Source organism: Nelumbo nucifera, chromosome 8 (assembly GCF_055504915.1).
Source record: "Nelumbo nucifera cultivar China Antique chromosome 8, China Antique-T2T, whole genome shotgun sequence".
In the NCBI taxonomy this organism is placed as follows: domain Eukaryota; kingdom Viridiplantae; phylum Streptophyta; class Magnoliopsida; order Proteales; family Nelumbonaceae; genus Nelumbo; species Nelumbo nucifera.
In genome coordinates this window covers 17,223,385-17,239,196 of record NC_142656.1, presented here as the reverse complement: position 1 = coordinate 17,239,196, position 15,812 = coordinate 17,223,385, and the positions used below count along the sequence as shown (strand labels likewise).

Below are 15,812 nucleotides of genomic sequence, written 5' to 3'. Positions count from 1 at the left end.
CAACAGACTGCATGGGTACCCTTGCTGGTCGAACCTTCCAAGGCTCCCATGCAAGTTGGCGACCTAAAGTCAGTAGTTCTGCCCCCGTAGGTAGATCTCCTAGTAACTTCTTGTAGGAGTGGGTGACCGGCATCACGAGGCTGATGCAGTGCAACCATAGCACTAAAATACCGAACTAGTGAAGACCTCCTTACCACATAAGACCCAGTCGCCTCTTCGGCATGGGAAAAATCAAGGAGAGTAGATTACGAGTCGCTCCCAGAGCCTAAGGGCTAAAGTGCCAAACTGATAAAAGACCTCGGCACCGCTTAAGACCTAGTCACCTCTTCGGCATGGGCAAAATCATAATCAATGAGAGTGGACTACGAGTTGCTCCCAGAGCCTAAGGGCTAAAGTGCCGAACTGATAAAAGACCTCGGCACCGCTTAAGACCCAGTCGCCTCTTCGACATGGGCAAAATCAAACTCAATGAGCAAACTGCGAGTTGCTCCCAGAGCCTAAGGGCTAAAGTGCCGAACTGATAAAAGACATCGGCACCGCTTAAAACCCAGTCACCTCTTCGGCATGGGCAAAATCATAATCAAGGAGAGTGGACTATGAGTCACTCCCAAAGCCTAAGGGCTAAAGTGCCGAACTGATAAAAGACCTCGGCACCGCTTAAGACCCAGTCGCCTCTTTGGCATGGGCAAAATCAAGGAGCGAACTGCGAATCGCTCCCAGAGCCTAAGGAATTGAATCGATGCTTACGAGCTCATCGAATTATTCATCCCAGGCCAAAAGGAGAAATTTACTCCCTTAACCGAGTTACTTTCAGCTCGGGAATGAGGGGCAAATGATGATGGGCGGATTTGGCCCTCCAATGACATTATGACACGTGGCACCTCAGAACAACTAGGTGACACCCGGAACCACTCAGGCAACAACTTGCCAAGTTGATGGTGTCCCGACCTGGCACCTGGCACAGGCACCGACCTAGCGACCTAACTAGTAGGACAACAGCTCAGCTTGACACACCAAGTCCGCAACGGGTCGAGCTCAGATAACTAGACCACCTCGAGACAAGTCCACCTCGGGACAAGTCTACCTCGGGACGAGTATACCTCGATGCAAGGTCACATCAGGACCACCTCGGTCCCAAGGCACTTCAGCATTCATATCAGGTTGGATCTAAAGAGCACGAGCTCAGGCAATGCTGACCGACCACCGCATAGCAACCCCGGGGATCTCGTCACCGTACTCCGCGTCTTACGGGATAATACCTTGTAACGGCTAGTATTATCTCCCCATTCCCCGATTCAGGCGGAAATGGTCATCCTTACCGGTTGGTAGCATTATCCCCAACTAACACGGAAACGGGTCCTGTCACAGCGAGAATTCTGGAACTACTCCATCGAACCCGCACGGACTCTAGTATATAAAGGCTTCACCCCCCGGGGGTGAAGAGGGGCGTAATCTCTGCTTTCTGCTCTCTCACAATCTAATATCATTTTCAGCTCGCAACCAAGTGCTAACTTAAGCATTGGAGCAACCCCGCTGGATAAACAATCCCGGGTTCTCTGATTCATCTCTTGTAGGTTCATCGAGCCCGTCGTTGCCGGTTGCCAGATCATCACCCGTAGGGAGCAACCGGATTGCGCTACATCATTTGGCGCCGTATCTGAGAAACACTACAAAAAAACTAAGTTCTCATCTTCTGAAAGGCTAAGTCCTCTTCTTCCAGAAAGCTAAGTTCTAACTTTTTAAAAACTAAAGCTCTCGCTTTATAGTTTCTACTTTTTATGAACTCAAAGACTATGCAGGAAGTTGATAGCTAACAGATTAAGCAACTCTACCAATTTTTTTCAACTCGGATAAAGCCTCATCAGTCCTCTTCACGAGGTCCCCTCTTCACGAGGTCCCCTCTGTGGTTTCCGTAGGAGTTGGCGGCCAACAGACTGCATGGACGCCCTTGCTGGTCAAGCCTTTCAAGGCTCCCGTGCGAGCTGGCGACCTAAAGTCAGTAGTGCTGCCCCCGTAGGTCGAGCTCCAAGTAGCTTCTTGTAGGAGTGGGTGACCGAAGTCACGAGGCTGATGCAGTACAACCATAGTACTAAAATACCGAACTAGCGAAGACCTCCTTACCACATAAGACCTAGTCGCCTCTTCGGCATGGGCAGAATCAAGGAGAGTGGACCCAGAGCCTAAGGGCTAAAGTGTCGAACTGATAAAAGACATCGGCACCACTTAAGACCTAGTCGCCTCTTCGGCATGGGAAAAATCAAACTCAAGGAGCGAACTGCGAGTCGCTCCCAGAGCCTAAGGGCTAAAGTGTTGAACTGATAAAAGACCTCGGCACCGCTTAAGACCAAGTCGCCTCTTTGGCATGGGCAAAATCAGAATCAAGGAGAGTGGACTACGAGTCGCTCCCAGAGCCTAAGGGCTAAAGTGCCGAACTAATAAAAGACCTCGGCATCGCTTAAGACCCAGTCGCCTCTTCGGCATGGGCAAAATCAAATTCAAGGAGCGAACTGCGAGTCGCTCCCAGAGCCTAAGGAATTGAATCGACGCTTATGAGCTCATCGAATTATTCATCCCGGGCCAAAAGGTGAAATTTACTCCCTTTGCCGAGTTACTTTCAGCTCGGGAGTGGGGGGCAAATGATGTGGGTGGATTTGGTCCTCCAATGACATTATGACACGTGGCACCTCAGAACAACTAGGTGACACCCGGAACCACTTAGGCAACAACTTGCCAAGTTGATGGTGTCCCGACCTGGCGACCTAGCACAAGCGCCGAATTGGGCGACTTGGCACAGGCGCCGACCTAGCGACCTAACTAGTAGGACAACAGCTCAGCCTGACACGCCAAGTCCGCAACGGATCGAGCTCGGATAACTAGACCACCTCGAGACAAGTCCATCTCGGGACGAGTATACCTCGGTGCAAGGTCACATCAGGACCACCTCGGTCCTAAAGCACTTCGGCATTCATATCAGGTCGGATCTAAAGAGCACGAGCTCAGGCAATGCTGACCGACCACTGCATGGCAACCCCTGAGATCTCGTCACCGTACTCCGCGTCTTACGGGATCATACCTTGTAACGGCTAGTATTATCTCCCCATTCCCCAATTCAGGCAGAAATGGTCAGCCTTACCGGTTGGTAGCGTTATCCCCAACTAACACGGAAACGGGTCATGTCACAACGAGAATTCCGGAACTATTCCACCGAACCCGCAAGGACTCCAGTATATAAAGGCTTCACCCCCCAGGGGTGAAGAGGGGTGTAATCTCTGCTCTCTAACTCTCTTACAATCTAATATCATTTTCAACTCGCAACCAAGTGCTAACTTAATCATCGGAGTAACCCCACCGGGTAAACAACCCCGGGTTCTCTGATTCATCTCTTGCAGGTTCATCGAACCCGTCGTTGCCGATAATCAGATCATCTCCCAAAGGGAGCAACCTGATTGCGCTACATCACTAGCCATTATAACCGTAGAAGGATGGGTCAGGATCAAGTGTGATACAGAAGCTTACCATGCTTCATTGCTTCCCCTAAAAGGAGAAAGTAAGAGAAGACCCATCAACTTCAGTGATCACATCATCACGGGTATGGGTCAGGTTGGACCCAAAATCCAAACCGTTTTTCCCTATTTAAGCCAACACCTCTGAAATAGACCGTTTGGGAGGGTTTCACGTTTCAGCGCTATTGAGCTGGATTGACAGAGACGCTTCCAAAGTTCCAAGAAGTTATCGACAACAATTTTTCCAGAAAAGTCTATTTTGCAGCTCATATAAGTCTATTTTTAACTTTTGGGTTTTTAATCAAATACTTCATGAATCATGAGTCATGACCAGGACGCTGTATTGAAAGCCCTTACCAAATGGGCACAAAGCCGTGAAACATATTCATTAAATTGAGCCAGGCTTAGATTGGACTTGAAGCATTAGGCTCAGACTCTACCCTAAAATTTGTGAATTTGGTGCGAATTCAATGCCAAGATAGACCTGAATACAACACCCAGCCGAAGTCTGAACTTTCCAGGCAGGGCTGAAATGATCATTGCTAATTGTTAGGGTGCTGGAACGTTTTTTTATTGACAGGAGATCCGAACACCCTACTGACGATGCGAAGGGAAAATGAAAACGTCAGTCTTTATAGCGACAGTGGAATAGTCACAAGGACCACACGGATGACTGTGGTCCCCACACCGTGCCGCACTATCATCTCCACTGCAAACAACGAACCTGATTCCTGCATGAGCTTCCCGGAGCACAATAACATGAGCCCCAGCGCACCTCACCGACCTAGGAACATCTCACGTACTTATTATGTATTGTTATTATACACGGAGAGATTGTCCTGTGAGGTTGGTGTGAGGTGCGCTGTGCAAGGAGCAGATTCCAATTCAATTACATCGTTCCGTATAGAAAATTATTACTTTACCTGAGGGGATATACACACAAAAATCTATTGAAAGAAGAACTCAAAAAGCAATTATAAAGTCCTTAATCCCATCTTAATCAAACCATAATTAACTTAATAATTAAGACTTTCTTTACTTCTATGGTATCTATGCACTGCTCTTGAACGTGGAGCCTAACCGGTCAATTCATCGAATACATAATTGAGAGATCCCTACAGCAAGCTGCCACGTGTAGGGTGATCCCAATCTCCCCAACAAACCATTTTGTGGACCCCGGTCCCTAGAAAAATAAACAGCTTACATTGACCAATCTCAGAATGGCGCACACCAAAAATAATAGTCATGTTATTCAACTTCCATCAGACGGTCCCGGGATCAACCACTCATGTTGATTTTCAGGTGGGCCCTATTGAAAAGACTGACTGTAGACTATAGTGGTGGGACCTACAAAGTGGGTTAACGTTGTTGTGGATTTTTTAATCTTTTTGAGCAAAAAAATTGCTTTCCGTGCATGCAATGCCCAAAAAAACTACTGCACTTTTTGTGGACAGCGATTTTCTTTCCTTAATTCGGACTCATTAATTAAATTATTGTCAGTAATTTTTTGAGTGCCGACAGATCTTCTCGCGTCGATATATCGCAGGAATTATCCTGTTAATCAGAGCTTATCTCGTTATCGAAACGAAAGACAGGATCACGTGATGCTTTTCGTACCGTACCATAAATAAACAATGGCAGTTCTCGTAATTTGTATGTTACATTTGACCAAAATTGGTAAAATATCAGTCCAACGGGTTTTTGTCGTTTCTTCGGGGATATTGGAGAAACGAGAGTAACTGCAGTCTTTCTCTCTCCCCGATATTCTCTCTCTCTCCCTCTCTCTCCCTCTCCGTTCCCAGTTCACAGTTAACACTCATACTTATCTCACGCTCTCTTTTCAGTCTTGTTTTAATGAACTAAGGACAGCTGTCTGCTCAAGATTCCGCGCCGATAAAGTCGAGAAAACGTAGCCGGTTCTGAGTGACCCACTCTATCACTGTACTTATAAAAGTGAATGCACTTATTATGGCTGATAACTGCACGGACTTGACACAAGATAAGCAGACCAGCTTATACTTCTGTTCCTGTCGCCTCTTCTCTCTCCCCTATAAATTCGCTCTACCTGCAAGTCCTGAAGTCCATGTATTTTTTTTCCTCCTCTGGGAAAGAGAGAGAAGTGTGGACTGGAGAGAGAGAGAGAGAGGAGAGAGAGGTAGAAGAAGAAGAGTTGTCGGAGTTCGTCTTTCCTCTCTCTACTGTGTTATGTCGCTCGTCTGCATCGATCTATAATTTTTCCTTGTTGAGGTAAGCTTCTGGTAGCTCTCGTTCTGCTCGAATCTTCACCTTTAAAGCGGGCTTTTCCTTTTATCTTGACCTCGCTTTTTTTTTCCATTTCCCTCCTCCTTTTTCTCTGCATCTTCGATTCCAATGCTTTAAAGCTGCTTTTGTTTTGCTGATAGTGGGAAACCCTAAATTTTCACCTCTGTTTCACGGTTTTGAGCTGCTGAGTTCGGTGGTTCTCAATTTGATTGATGGTATAATGGAAAAGAAGGAGTTTTTACATGTTCAGTCGAAGATCAGTTGAACCTTCTGGTCCTAGTCCGATTGTGGATGCCTCAATGCTTTTTTCTTTTCTTTTAATTTGGATAATTCTAAGAACGGACTCTGTTTGTGGTTTTTGCAGAAGATCTGTGTTTGTTTTGCTTGATTTCGGTTAATTTGAAGTGTCTGGAGACCCAAACGGGCCATCGAGATGTCCTCTCTCAGTAGAGAGCTCGTCTTTTTGATATTGCAGTTCCTCGACGAGGAGAAATTCAAGGAGACCGTTCACAAGTAGGTTTGATTTTTATTTTTATTTTTATTTTTAATACATATATTTTTCTTTTTTTGACATTTTTAAAAGTCAACTTCTGTGATTTTTTTTTGTAATCCAGTTTTTTTTTTTTTTTTTTTTTTTTTTTTTTTTTTTTTTTTTTTTATAGACTTGAACAGGAGTCAGGGTTCTTCTTTAACATGAAGTATTTTGAAGACGAAGTTCACAATGGAAATTGGGATGAGGTTGAGAGGTATCTTTCGGGTTTTACCAAAGTGGACGATAACCGGTATTCAATGAAGATATTTTTTGAAATCAGGAAGCAGAAATATCTTGAGGCATTGGATAAGTAAGCTTGTAATTTTTAAAAACTTGCTTTTTTTAGTCATGCAAATGTTATGAAAAGTCATCCTTCCTTTTCCATTTTCCAGGCATGATCGTGCCAAAGCTGTAGATATTCTTGTAAAGGATTTGAAGGTTTTTGCTTCTTTTAACGAGGAGCTATTCAAGGAAATCACACAGCTATTGACACTGGAGAATTTCAGGCACTTCTTTTATCAGAGCTGTTCTGCTAGTTGTCACCTTAATTAGGTCATGTGAGATTTGTGTTAACGAGATTTTGTAATCCTATGGGTTTTACAGGGAAAATGAGCAGCTATCCAAGTATGGAGATACAAAGTCTGCTAGAACAATCATGTTGGTTGAGCTCAAGAAGCTTATTGAAGCCAATCCTTTATTCCGTGACAAATTGCAATTTCCTAGCCTAAAAAACTCAAGGCTAAGGACCCTTATTAACCAAAGGTAATTTCCAAGCCTGTTGTGTGTTGCTTTAATCTGTAAAACCAGGACTATTTTACATTGTTATGTAGAAAATGACTTGCGTCTTTAAGTTATTGTGCTATTGTGAAATGTGTTCCATAATAGGTAGTAGCCTAATCACGTTTTGATAACTAAAGTTGATACATTGATGTTCCTGATAGAATTGATTTATTAAGTAAGAAGAAATTGATTTGTGTACATCTGGCAGCTTGAATTGGCAGCATCAACTTTGTAAAAACCCAAGGCCCAACCCAGATATAAAAACCCTTTTTGTTGATCATACTTGTGGACAACCGAATGGTGCCCGTGCCCCTTCACCTGCAAATAATCCACTGCTAGGATCTATACCCAAAGTTGGAGGGTTTCCTCCACTCGGTGGACATGCGGTGGGTAACGTATCTATTTTCATTGGTCACCCAACCTTATTGTCTAGAAATCCTGTTTAACATTCTCATTATGCTTGAATTTTCATGTTCAGCCTTTTCAACCTACACCAGCACCAGTTCCAACTCCCCTTGCCGGTTGGATGTCAAATCCATCCACTGTTACTCATCCAGCAGTTTCCGGAGGACCTATTGGCCTTGGTGCTCCTACAAATCCAGGTAGTAGTCTCAGTTCTCCAGTAATGCCTTTATTATGTTATGGAAATAGCGTTGTTTATTTTGCACCATTTTATAGGACCACTGTTGTCCTAGTAGTGGAATGGCAGAACAGGATCTATGTACCTGACTCCAAATGGCTTAGTTGAACTAATATTGTTCTGCTGATCTTTTTCTTTCTTCTCTATCTGTTGCAGCTGCAATTTTGAAGCATCCTAGGACTCCTCCAACTAATAACCCTGCTGTCGATTATTCATCAGGGGATCCTGATCATGTATCTAAAAGAACAAGACCAATCGGCCTTTCTGATGAGGTAAGTTGGTTGATTATTGCTGAGTTTAACTTTTCTTTTTTTTTGTTGTTTTTTTTTTCTTAAATTTGCCTTTTTTGGATAACCATAGTTTATTCTCTCTTTACAATTTGTGTAGGTAAACCTGCCTGTTAATATATTGCCAGTAACTTATCCTGGTCAGAGTCACAGTCAGGCTTTCAATATACCCGATGACTTGCCCAAGACTGTTGCTCGAACATTGACTCAAGGATCATGCCCAATGAGCATGGACTTTCATCCTGTTCAACAAACTTTACTTCTAGGTGAGCTTCTTTTGCACTGATATCCTTTATTATTGCTATTTTCAATTTCTACTTTGATTATTTCTTATCCTTTCGTTTCTTGTCAGAATTATTTATTCTTATAAAATTTGGCACATTTATAAATTTAAGCTTGCTATTGACCTGCAATTTCCATGTGAAATAGTTGGTACCAATGTTGGGGATATAGGTCTCTGGGAAGTTGGTTCTAGAGAGAGGTTGGCTTTTAGAAATTTCAAGGTTTGGGATCTCGGTGCATGTTCAATGCCCCTTCAGGTGTGCTCTCCTTTCTTGTGTTATAAAACATAAATTACATTTGGAGAGTGCAAGCTATTTTAATAGGTTATATTGCTGTACTTCATGGTTACTAACATCAGATTGTCTAACATGTAAACCAATTTTGCATGAAACCCAGGCAGCTTTAGTCAAAGATCCTTCTGTATCTGTTAACCGCATAATATGGAGCCCTGATGGTTCTTTGTTTGGTAAGCTCATGGATATGGCTTCTTCAACTGCATGTGTGTTTAGCAATATTCTTTCTAATTCTTACTTATGAGGGGCTAAATTCCATCATTGAGCTCATATTACACAGGAGTTGCATACTCGAGGCACATTGTGCAAATATATTCTTATCATGGTGGTGATGATGTACGGCAGCACTTGGAGGTATTAGTTATTACCTGCTCTACCCCATATAGTGATTTATTATCTTTCTTGTCCTATTGAGTTGTTTCCTCGTCAACTGATTTCTGTTTTGTAGATTGATGCTCATGTTGGTGGTGTAAATGATCTGGCATTTTCTCACCCCAATAAACAACTGTGTGTTATCACTTGTGGTGATGACAAGACCATAAAGGTTGTCTCCTGATATGAGATAATTTCTGATAAGTAGAGGAACTCCAAAACCTAATGCTAATAATTTCAAATTTTAGGTGTGGGATGCAGCTACTGGTGCAAAACAGTATACTTTTGAAGGTCATGAAGCTCCTGTTTATTCTGTCTGTCCTCATTACAAGGAAAACATCCAGGTAACAACTCCCCTTCATTGCTGTTGCTTTCTTTTTTATGTTATATATTTATCTTTGCGTGTAGTCTTTTTTTTTTTCCTCTTTCTTCATAAGGCTGCTGTTGGCATCAGTCTGTTTTTTGTCCTAACATTCTCTTCTTTTGCCTTAATGTAACAGTTCATCTTTTCAACAGCATTGGATGGAAAAATAAAAGCATGGCTATATGATAATCTGGGTTCTAGGGTAGATTATGATGCTCCAGGTCACTGGTGCACAACAATGGCTTATAGTGCTGATGGGACAAGGTTGATTTACTAGGTCTACTGCTCCCATCTTCATAATCATTGATTTTATCAGCATTAAAAGCTGTTCTTTTTCCCTGAACATTTTCAGGCTATTTTCATGTGGAACTAGTAAAGATGGGGAGTCGTACATTGTTGAATGGAATGAAAGTGAGGGGGCTGTGAAGAGGACCTACCAAGGATTCCGGAAACGTTCTATGGGTGTTGTTCAATTTGATACAACCAGGAACAGGTATCTGGCTGCTGGTGATGAATTTTCAATCAAATTTTGGGATATGGATAATGTTAACCTTTTGACAACTATTGATGCTGATGGAGGCCTACCAGTAAGTTCTTGAACAGTTGTTCTGTGTGTTTTTTTCCTTCTTTCTTTTTTTTTTCATTTACATTAAGATCAAAGATGGTGATGAAAAGGATTATGGTCCAAGTTGCTGACTATTAACTCTTTCAATTATCAAGGCAAGCCCACGTATCCGCTTCAACAAGGAGGGTACACTATTGGCTGTTTCTGCAAATGACAATGGAATTAAGATTCTGGCTAATGCTGATGGACTTCGGTTATTACGAACATTTGAGAATCGTTCTTTTGATGGCCCAAGAGTTGTATCTGAAACTGTAACAAAGGTTAGCTTGTAACTTCTTTTTTTGATGTCTAATTTCTGGTTGAAAATTGATCTCTGCCTAATTCATGTTAATTTAAGCAGCCTACAATTAGCCAGATTTCAGCTGTTACAGCTGCAAGTGCTGCGGGACATGCAGATAGAGGTGCTCCTGTCGTTTCTATTACTGGAATGGTGTGTGATAAATATCTACCTTTTCTAGCATATTTACATTATCTAAGCATTACTGATTTCACACTTCCATTTATTATATTACCATTATTTCAATAAAATAAATCACAATGCTTCACATATTCTGAAAACTAATTCTGATGTGGCATTATAATTGATTTTGCTAGAATGGAGATGCACGGAGCTTGGGAGATGTTAAACCTAGAATTACTGAAGATGCCAGCGACAAATCAAAGATTTGGAAGCTTACTGAAATTAGTGAACAGGTTCAGTGTCGATCATTGAGGCTTCCTGATAATCTGAGAACAAACAAGGTATGGTCTTCATCCATTTCTAACATTTCCAATATTTCAATGAATTGACCATGTTTCTTGGGGAGTCTTATTTGCATTTGTGAATATGGCCTATACTGTCAATTTCTCTTCTTTCCCATCTTCCCTTGAATGTTTTACATGGTTTCCTACCAAGAAATAGACTATTGTCCCCCAATTTGTGGTCAATAAAGTAGTTGACACTTCATGTTGTTTGAAGGATTCTTCCATGTACTTTCTGCTGTGCATGGCACTTCGTTCCCTCCTTTTGACATCTTAATATAATACAGTACATTGTAGTACATATAGATGACTACAATACAACAACAAGGGGTGGGAAGGGCACATTCATTGTGGGCTTGCTTGTAATTGCTCTTGTTTTTGTTTATTTTCCCTGGGAAGGGTTAAAAGAGCTTATCCCTCCCCTAGGAGGCTGTAATTGCTGTACTTTGTTTTATTAATAAAATTTCTGTTTCTGATAAAAAAAAATACAATAGCAACAACAACAATAATAAAAAAAAATATTTGCCTAGAAGCTCTGTACACTAATCCAAGCTTTGCATTCTTGGCCAACTATAAGTTCATAAATGATATAATTCCAGTCTTCCATATTTTCTTTATCAACAAAAAATGATTAAGAAATAGTCTGAAGTACCAGTCTCTTGATCCAAGGCTCATGCACTTGGGTTACTGAGTGCCTCCTCTTTGAATTACTAAACCTCAAAATTGTCAGTTGAAGAAAATGAGATTCTTACATGTTTCTTTTGCTAATAGCCGCAGATATCACGATTGATCTACACTAATTCAGGCACTGCAATTTTGGCATTAGCATCAAATGCTATTCATCTACTATGGAAATGGCAAAGAAATGAACGCAACACAAGTGGCAAGGTAGAAAGGACATATGTCGATTATCTATCAAAATAGAGAAAGAGATATATTTTTAAGTAAACCTCATCCCCTCTTGAAGTTGGACAATAGATTATAATAGATGCTTCATTATGCAGGCTACAGCCAGTGTGACTCCTCAATTATGGCAACCAACAAGTGGAATACTAATGACCAATGACATTGCTGATACTAATCCTGAAGATGCTGTGCCCTGCTTTGCTTTGTCCAAAAATGATTCTTATGTTATGTCTGCATCAGGAGGGAAGATTTCCTTGTTCAATATGATGACCTTTAAGGTGATTTATACGCAATAATATCATCTGTTTGGTTATGGCTTCACTTGCTGGCTGGGATTTAATTGATTCTATTCAATTTCTGTTGGACGACTGCAGACGATGACAACATTCATGCCTCCACCACCTGCAGCAACATTTCTTGCTTTCCATCCACAAGACAACAATATAATTGCTATTGGCATGGATGACTCCACAATACAGATATATAATGTCCGAGTAGATGAGGTATGATACTCGTGCTGGAACTGTCTGAGCCATTACTGGTGAAGAATCAGAACCAAAATGCCTGGTTTCCCTATTATTATTTCAGGTTAAAAGCAAGCTCAAAGGACACTCCAAAAGAATCACTGGTCTTGCCTTTTCTCATGTATTGAATGTTCTAGTTTCATCTGGAGCAGATGCCCAGGTTAACTTCTTATCCTTCACTTATACGCACTACGGCAGTAGCTACATAAAGTAGAGTTTTCTATGCTTTTTATTTCCCCTTTTTTAATTTTATTGTCAATCAATAGAATGAATTTCATCTGTTGTAAAAGAATCCTCCTATTTAGTTGCTCTTTTCAATCCCATCATGGATACTGTAATTTATGATTTAGAGGTTAAATTTCGGATGGTGTTTCTTGCAATAGCTGTGTGTGTGGAACTCAGAAGGATGGGAAAAGCAGAAGAGCAGATTCTTGCAGATTCCATCAGGAAGAACTCCAACAGCCTTGTCAGACACGCGAGTGCAGTTTCACCAGGATCAAGTACACTTCCTGGTTGTGCATGAGACTCAACTTGCAATATATGAAACAATGAAACTTGAGATTGTCAAGCAGGTAAATTCATCTCAGTGTAAAATTGTGAATATGCTGCAGAAAGATGCGTCCTCAACTTTTTTGCCACCTCATTTTGATCATTGCAGTGGGTTTCAACTACTGCCCCAATCTCCCATGCAACATTCTCGTGTGACAGCCAATTAGTATATGCCAGCTTTTTGGATGCAACTGTGTGCATATTTAGTGCAGCAAATCTCCGACTACGATGTCATATTAACTCATCAGCTTATCTTCCAGTCAATGTCAGGTATGTGCTTCCTTAAAATTTCGCAAGTTTTGTCTGTAAAGCTTAAGAGCTGATTAGCTTGCTAACAAGTTCAGCTAGATAGCATGCGTAATGTCCGTCCAATATGTATAAAACTTTGGTAGGATATGGGAAATGCCACTGATTTTATTTTATTTTTTTGGGAGGAGTGGGGGGTGCATCCCTAAAGATTTGTTTTCTTTGATGCTTTTCTATACTGTTTACATTTGTACCAAGAAACTTGATTTTTCTCTTGGTAAGTACTAGTAGTACATCTAATTGGTCTCTGTGCTCTGGATGCCTTGTACTTTTCTGTCAATGCTCCCCTTGTTATACCAATCGAAAGAAAAATTTTGAAAATCATGTTGAAACTACATGTTCAACTATAATTCCTTGCATCTACGACATTGTAACTAATTCTTGTACTGTACTGCAGCTCGAATGTATATCCACTTGTGGTCGCAGCCCATCCATCAGAACCAAACCAATTTGCAATGGGACTAACAGACGGTGGGGTACATGTCTTTGAACCCTTGGAATCCGAAGGGAAATGGGGTATACCACCACCTGTTGAGAATGGGTCAGCTAGCAGCATGCCCACAGCAAGTGCAGTTGGGGCTTCAGGTTCAGATCAACAGCAGAGATGATGGAAGCTCCAGGGCACAAGTTCTTTTCATATGCACAGCTTGGATGACCCTTAATCTTTTTAACTGCAACTTTGGGTAAGCTCTTTCCATCTTCATTTGCCTGAAGCATTTGCCGTGGGTAATTTCTTGTTGTCCTAGCTTATACAGTTAAACAATCAGTTTTCTATTTATTTATGCATTTGTTTATTTCTTTTTGTTTGGTGCAGTTTGACGTTCAGGATAATTTACTCAAAGATGGATAGGTAGAAGCATAGACTCAACATATAAGATAAGGGGTTTGCGTAAGCTAAATGTCGAAGTAGGATCATGGCAAAATCGGTCTCTTAATTTCCTGAAAATGTTCATTTCTTTCCTTTAATTTTTTCTTTATTTATAATTTTCTTTTACATCAAAGGCCTGCTTGAATGGTGGTGCTGTCTCATGTAATCAAATTGCAATGTTTTCAGTTTTCTGTAATTTTTATCACTTGCAATCTTCAGCCCCGTGCACATTTGGTTAGAGGGGGGAAGAAGCCTTTTCTGGGCACTAATTTATGTTAAAGATGCCTCTGAAGATTAGTCTCTTTTTTGTTGAGCAGTTTGAAACATTGCGACTTATTAGTGTTTCAGACGCTATTGTATTGTACATCTCATATGATCCTCCTTTGGGTACATTTCTCGCCCTACATTTTGGGGGTTTCATACTTTCATTCCCTTGTTGAACGCAATCTCGTTCATGACTTGGTGGACTATATTTGGGTGTCTGTGTATGGTTGTTGGGGAGGAGGGGGGGGGGGGGGGTAAGGCATAAGTGATACCCATCTCCTGGTGGGTAAATAATTTTTCCATCCGAGGGAGAGTTGTCAATATTTGAATAGGACAAAAATGTTTCTTTTAATAATGGATTTATATGCTTAAAGTGATCATTGGTTTATTTAGCTGGGAAATAAAAGAACATCAGGTGAATGTACTTACCTGGATATATATTTTAGGGATAAGTTGATGCATTCCACCTCAAAATTCTGAATTCAACTGCAAACCTATAACAATTCAAAATTATAAACATCTTCACTTGTAGCAATCATACTCGCGGTGGCACTTACCCCAACTGTACCGTGGAGTTAAGATTTCGGGTGAATTGAACAGTAAAAAACCTTATATTTTATGAAGATGTCAGCCATGCAATTTCAAAATTCAGCATTATGTCACGCCCTTCGAATACGCACCAATGAAGCTTGATAGGCATCTTGAGATTCAGATAAGAGACAGGTGGGACGTAGAGTGTGCTATCAATATAATTATCCACCCGACCCAGGGAGGATTCCCCAAGGAAGTCGTTTCATGTTACTTGTATCCTCTAGCCAGCCCAGTGATGTAATGTTGTGGCACAGAAATTCTGTCCTTGCAACTTGTCGCACAGAGGTAAAGTTGCGCTACTCCTCCAGTCGAGTCGATAGGGGAGAGAATATTATCCCAACTGCGAGACATTTCAGCAACCCTAGAATTTGGTGGAATATCATCTATCTCAGTTCAATTATTGATTGACAACACTAAAGACTGACTTGTAACGTGGTGAACTAATGGAACCAACACTTGGTTTAACCGATAAGCACTGGAGAATATGCTACTTTCTGTGTCAAATAGAAGACCACCAAAATCCCGAAGAAACCAGGGGAAAATAAATCTTGGGTCTTTGTTTTTTTAGAAGTGAAAGGAAAACGTTAATTCCTTTTTGAATTTATTAGCCGAGAGAGAGATGTTTGAGAATTTCTTCTCACCATAGTTTTTAAAAACGAACCGGTTTGAGAATTTCTTCTCACCATAGTTTTTAAAAACGAACCGGTGGCTGACCAGTCAGGGGTTCAGTTACCGATTTGAATGGTCTGACCATTCAACCCGAATGGCTGGCCCATTCTGACAAAAAAATAAAAAAAAAAATTAATAAAATTAGAAAACGATCAAAACCATTCAAACGGTTTGAATGGTTAATCGGCCGATTAAATAGTTTGCTGATCAAAATCAACGGTTTTGGAAGAAAACGGAACGTCAGGTAACCGATTCCCGGTTTTTCCGGTCTGACCATCCAGTCCAGTCCGGTTTTAGCATGTGCTTATATGATATTCTATACTTTTATTTTATGTCGACAATTTAAGCCTTGTCAATTATAAAAGCTTCTTTTGAGGGCTAAACTGCCCTTTCAGTGTTTACCCCAGCTTTATGCGATGGGCCCCAATTGCCGGAATTAAGGAATTTTTACTGG

The 15,812-nt window shown here is 41.2% G+C and overlaps 1 protein-coding gene across 4 annotated transcripts; it reads left to right on the top strand.

Annotated features, from left to right (window-relative positions):
* The first annotated feature begins 5,581 nt into the window (after positions 1 to 5,581).
* LOC104592556 (protein TOPLESS-like) lies at positions 5,582 to 14,137 on the top strand. 4 transcript variants are annotated; one of them, XM_010251986.3, is made up of 27 exons: positions 5,582 to 5,750; positions 6,130 to 6,278; positions 6,428 to 6,607; positions 6,690 to 6,803; positions 6,901 to 7,059; positions 7,286 to 7,463; positions 7,556 to 7,679; positions 7,874 to 7,989; positions 8,105 to 8,270; positions 8,434 to 8,543; positions 8,683 to 8,752; positions 8,860 to 8,933; positions 9,028 to 9,123; positions 9,200 to 9,295; positions 9,452 to 9,579; positions 9,668 to 9,902; positions 10,036 to 10,200; positions 10,281 to 10,370; positions 10,535 to 10,681; positions 11,453 to 11,569; positions 11,686 to 11,865; positions 11,962 to 12,090; positions 12,176 to 12,271; positions 12,495 to 12,683; positions 12,770 to 12,930; positions 13,364 to 13,649; positions 13,781 to 14,137. In XM_010251986.3, exons 2-26 carry the CDS (start codon positions 6,199 to 6,201, stop codon positions 13,572 to 13,574), a joined length of 3,411 nt encoding a protein of 1,136 aa, XP_010250288.1. In that variant the 5' UTR covers positions 5,582 to 5,750; positions 6,130 to 6,198; the 3' UTR covers positions 13,575 to 13,649; positions 13,781 to 14,137. The 4 variants fall into 4 exon arrangements, with proteins under 4 accessions (XP_010250288.1, XP_010250290.1, XP_010250289.1 ...); XM_010251988.3 differs by having other exon boundaries at positions 5,583 to 5,750; positions 11,459 to 11,569; XM_010251987.3 differs by having other exon boundaries at positions 5,585 to 5,750; positions 7,556 to 7,682; positions 11,459 to 11,569.
* Positions 14,138 to 15,812: the final 1,675 nt, after the last annotated feature.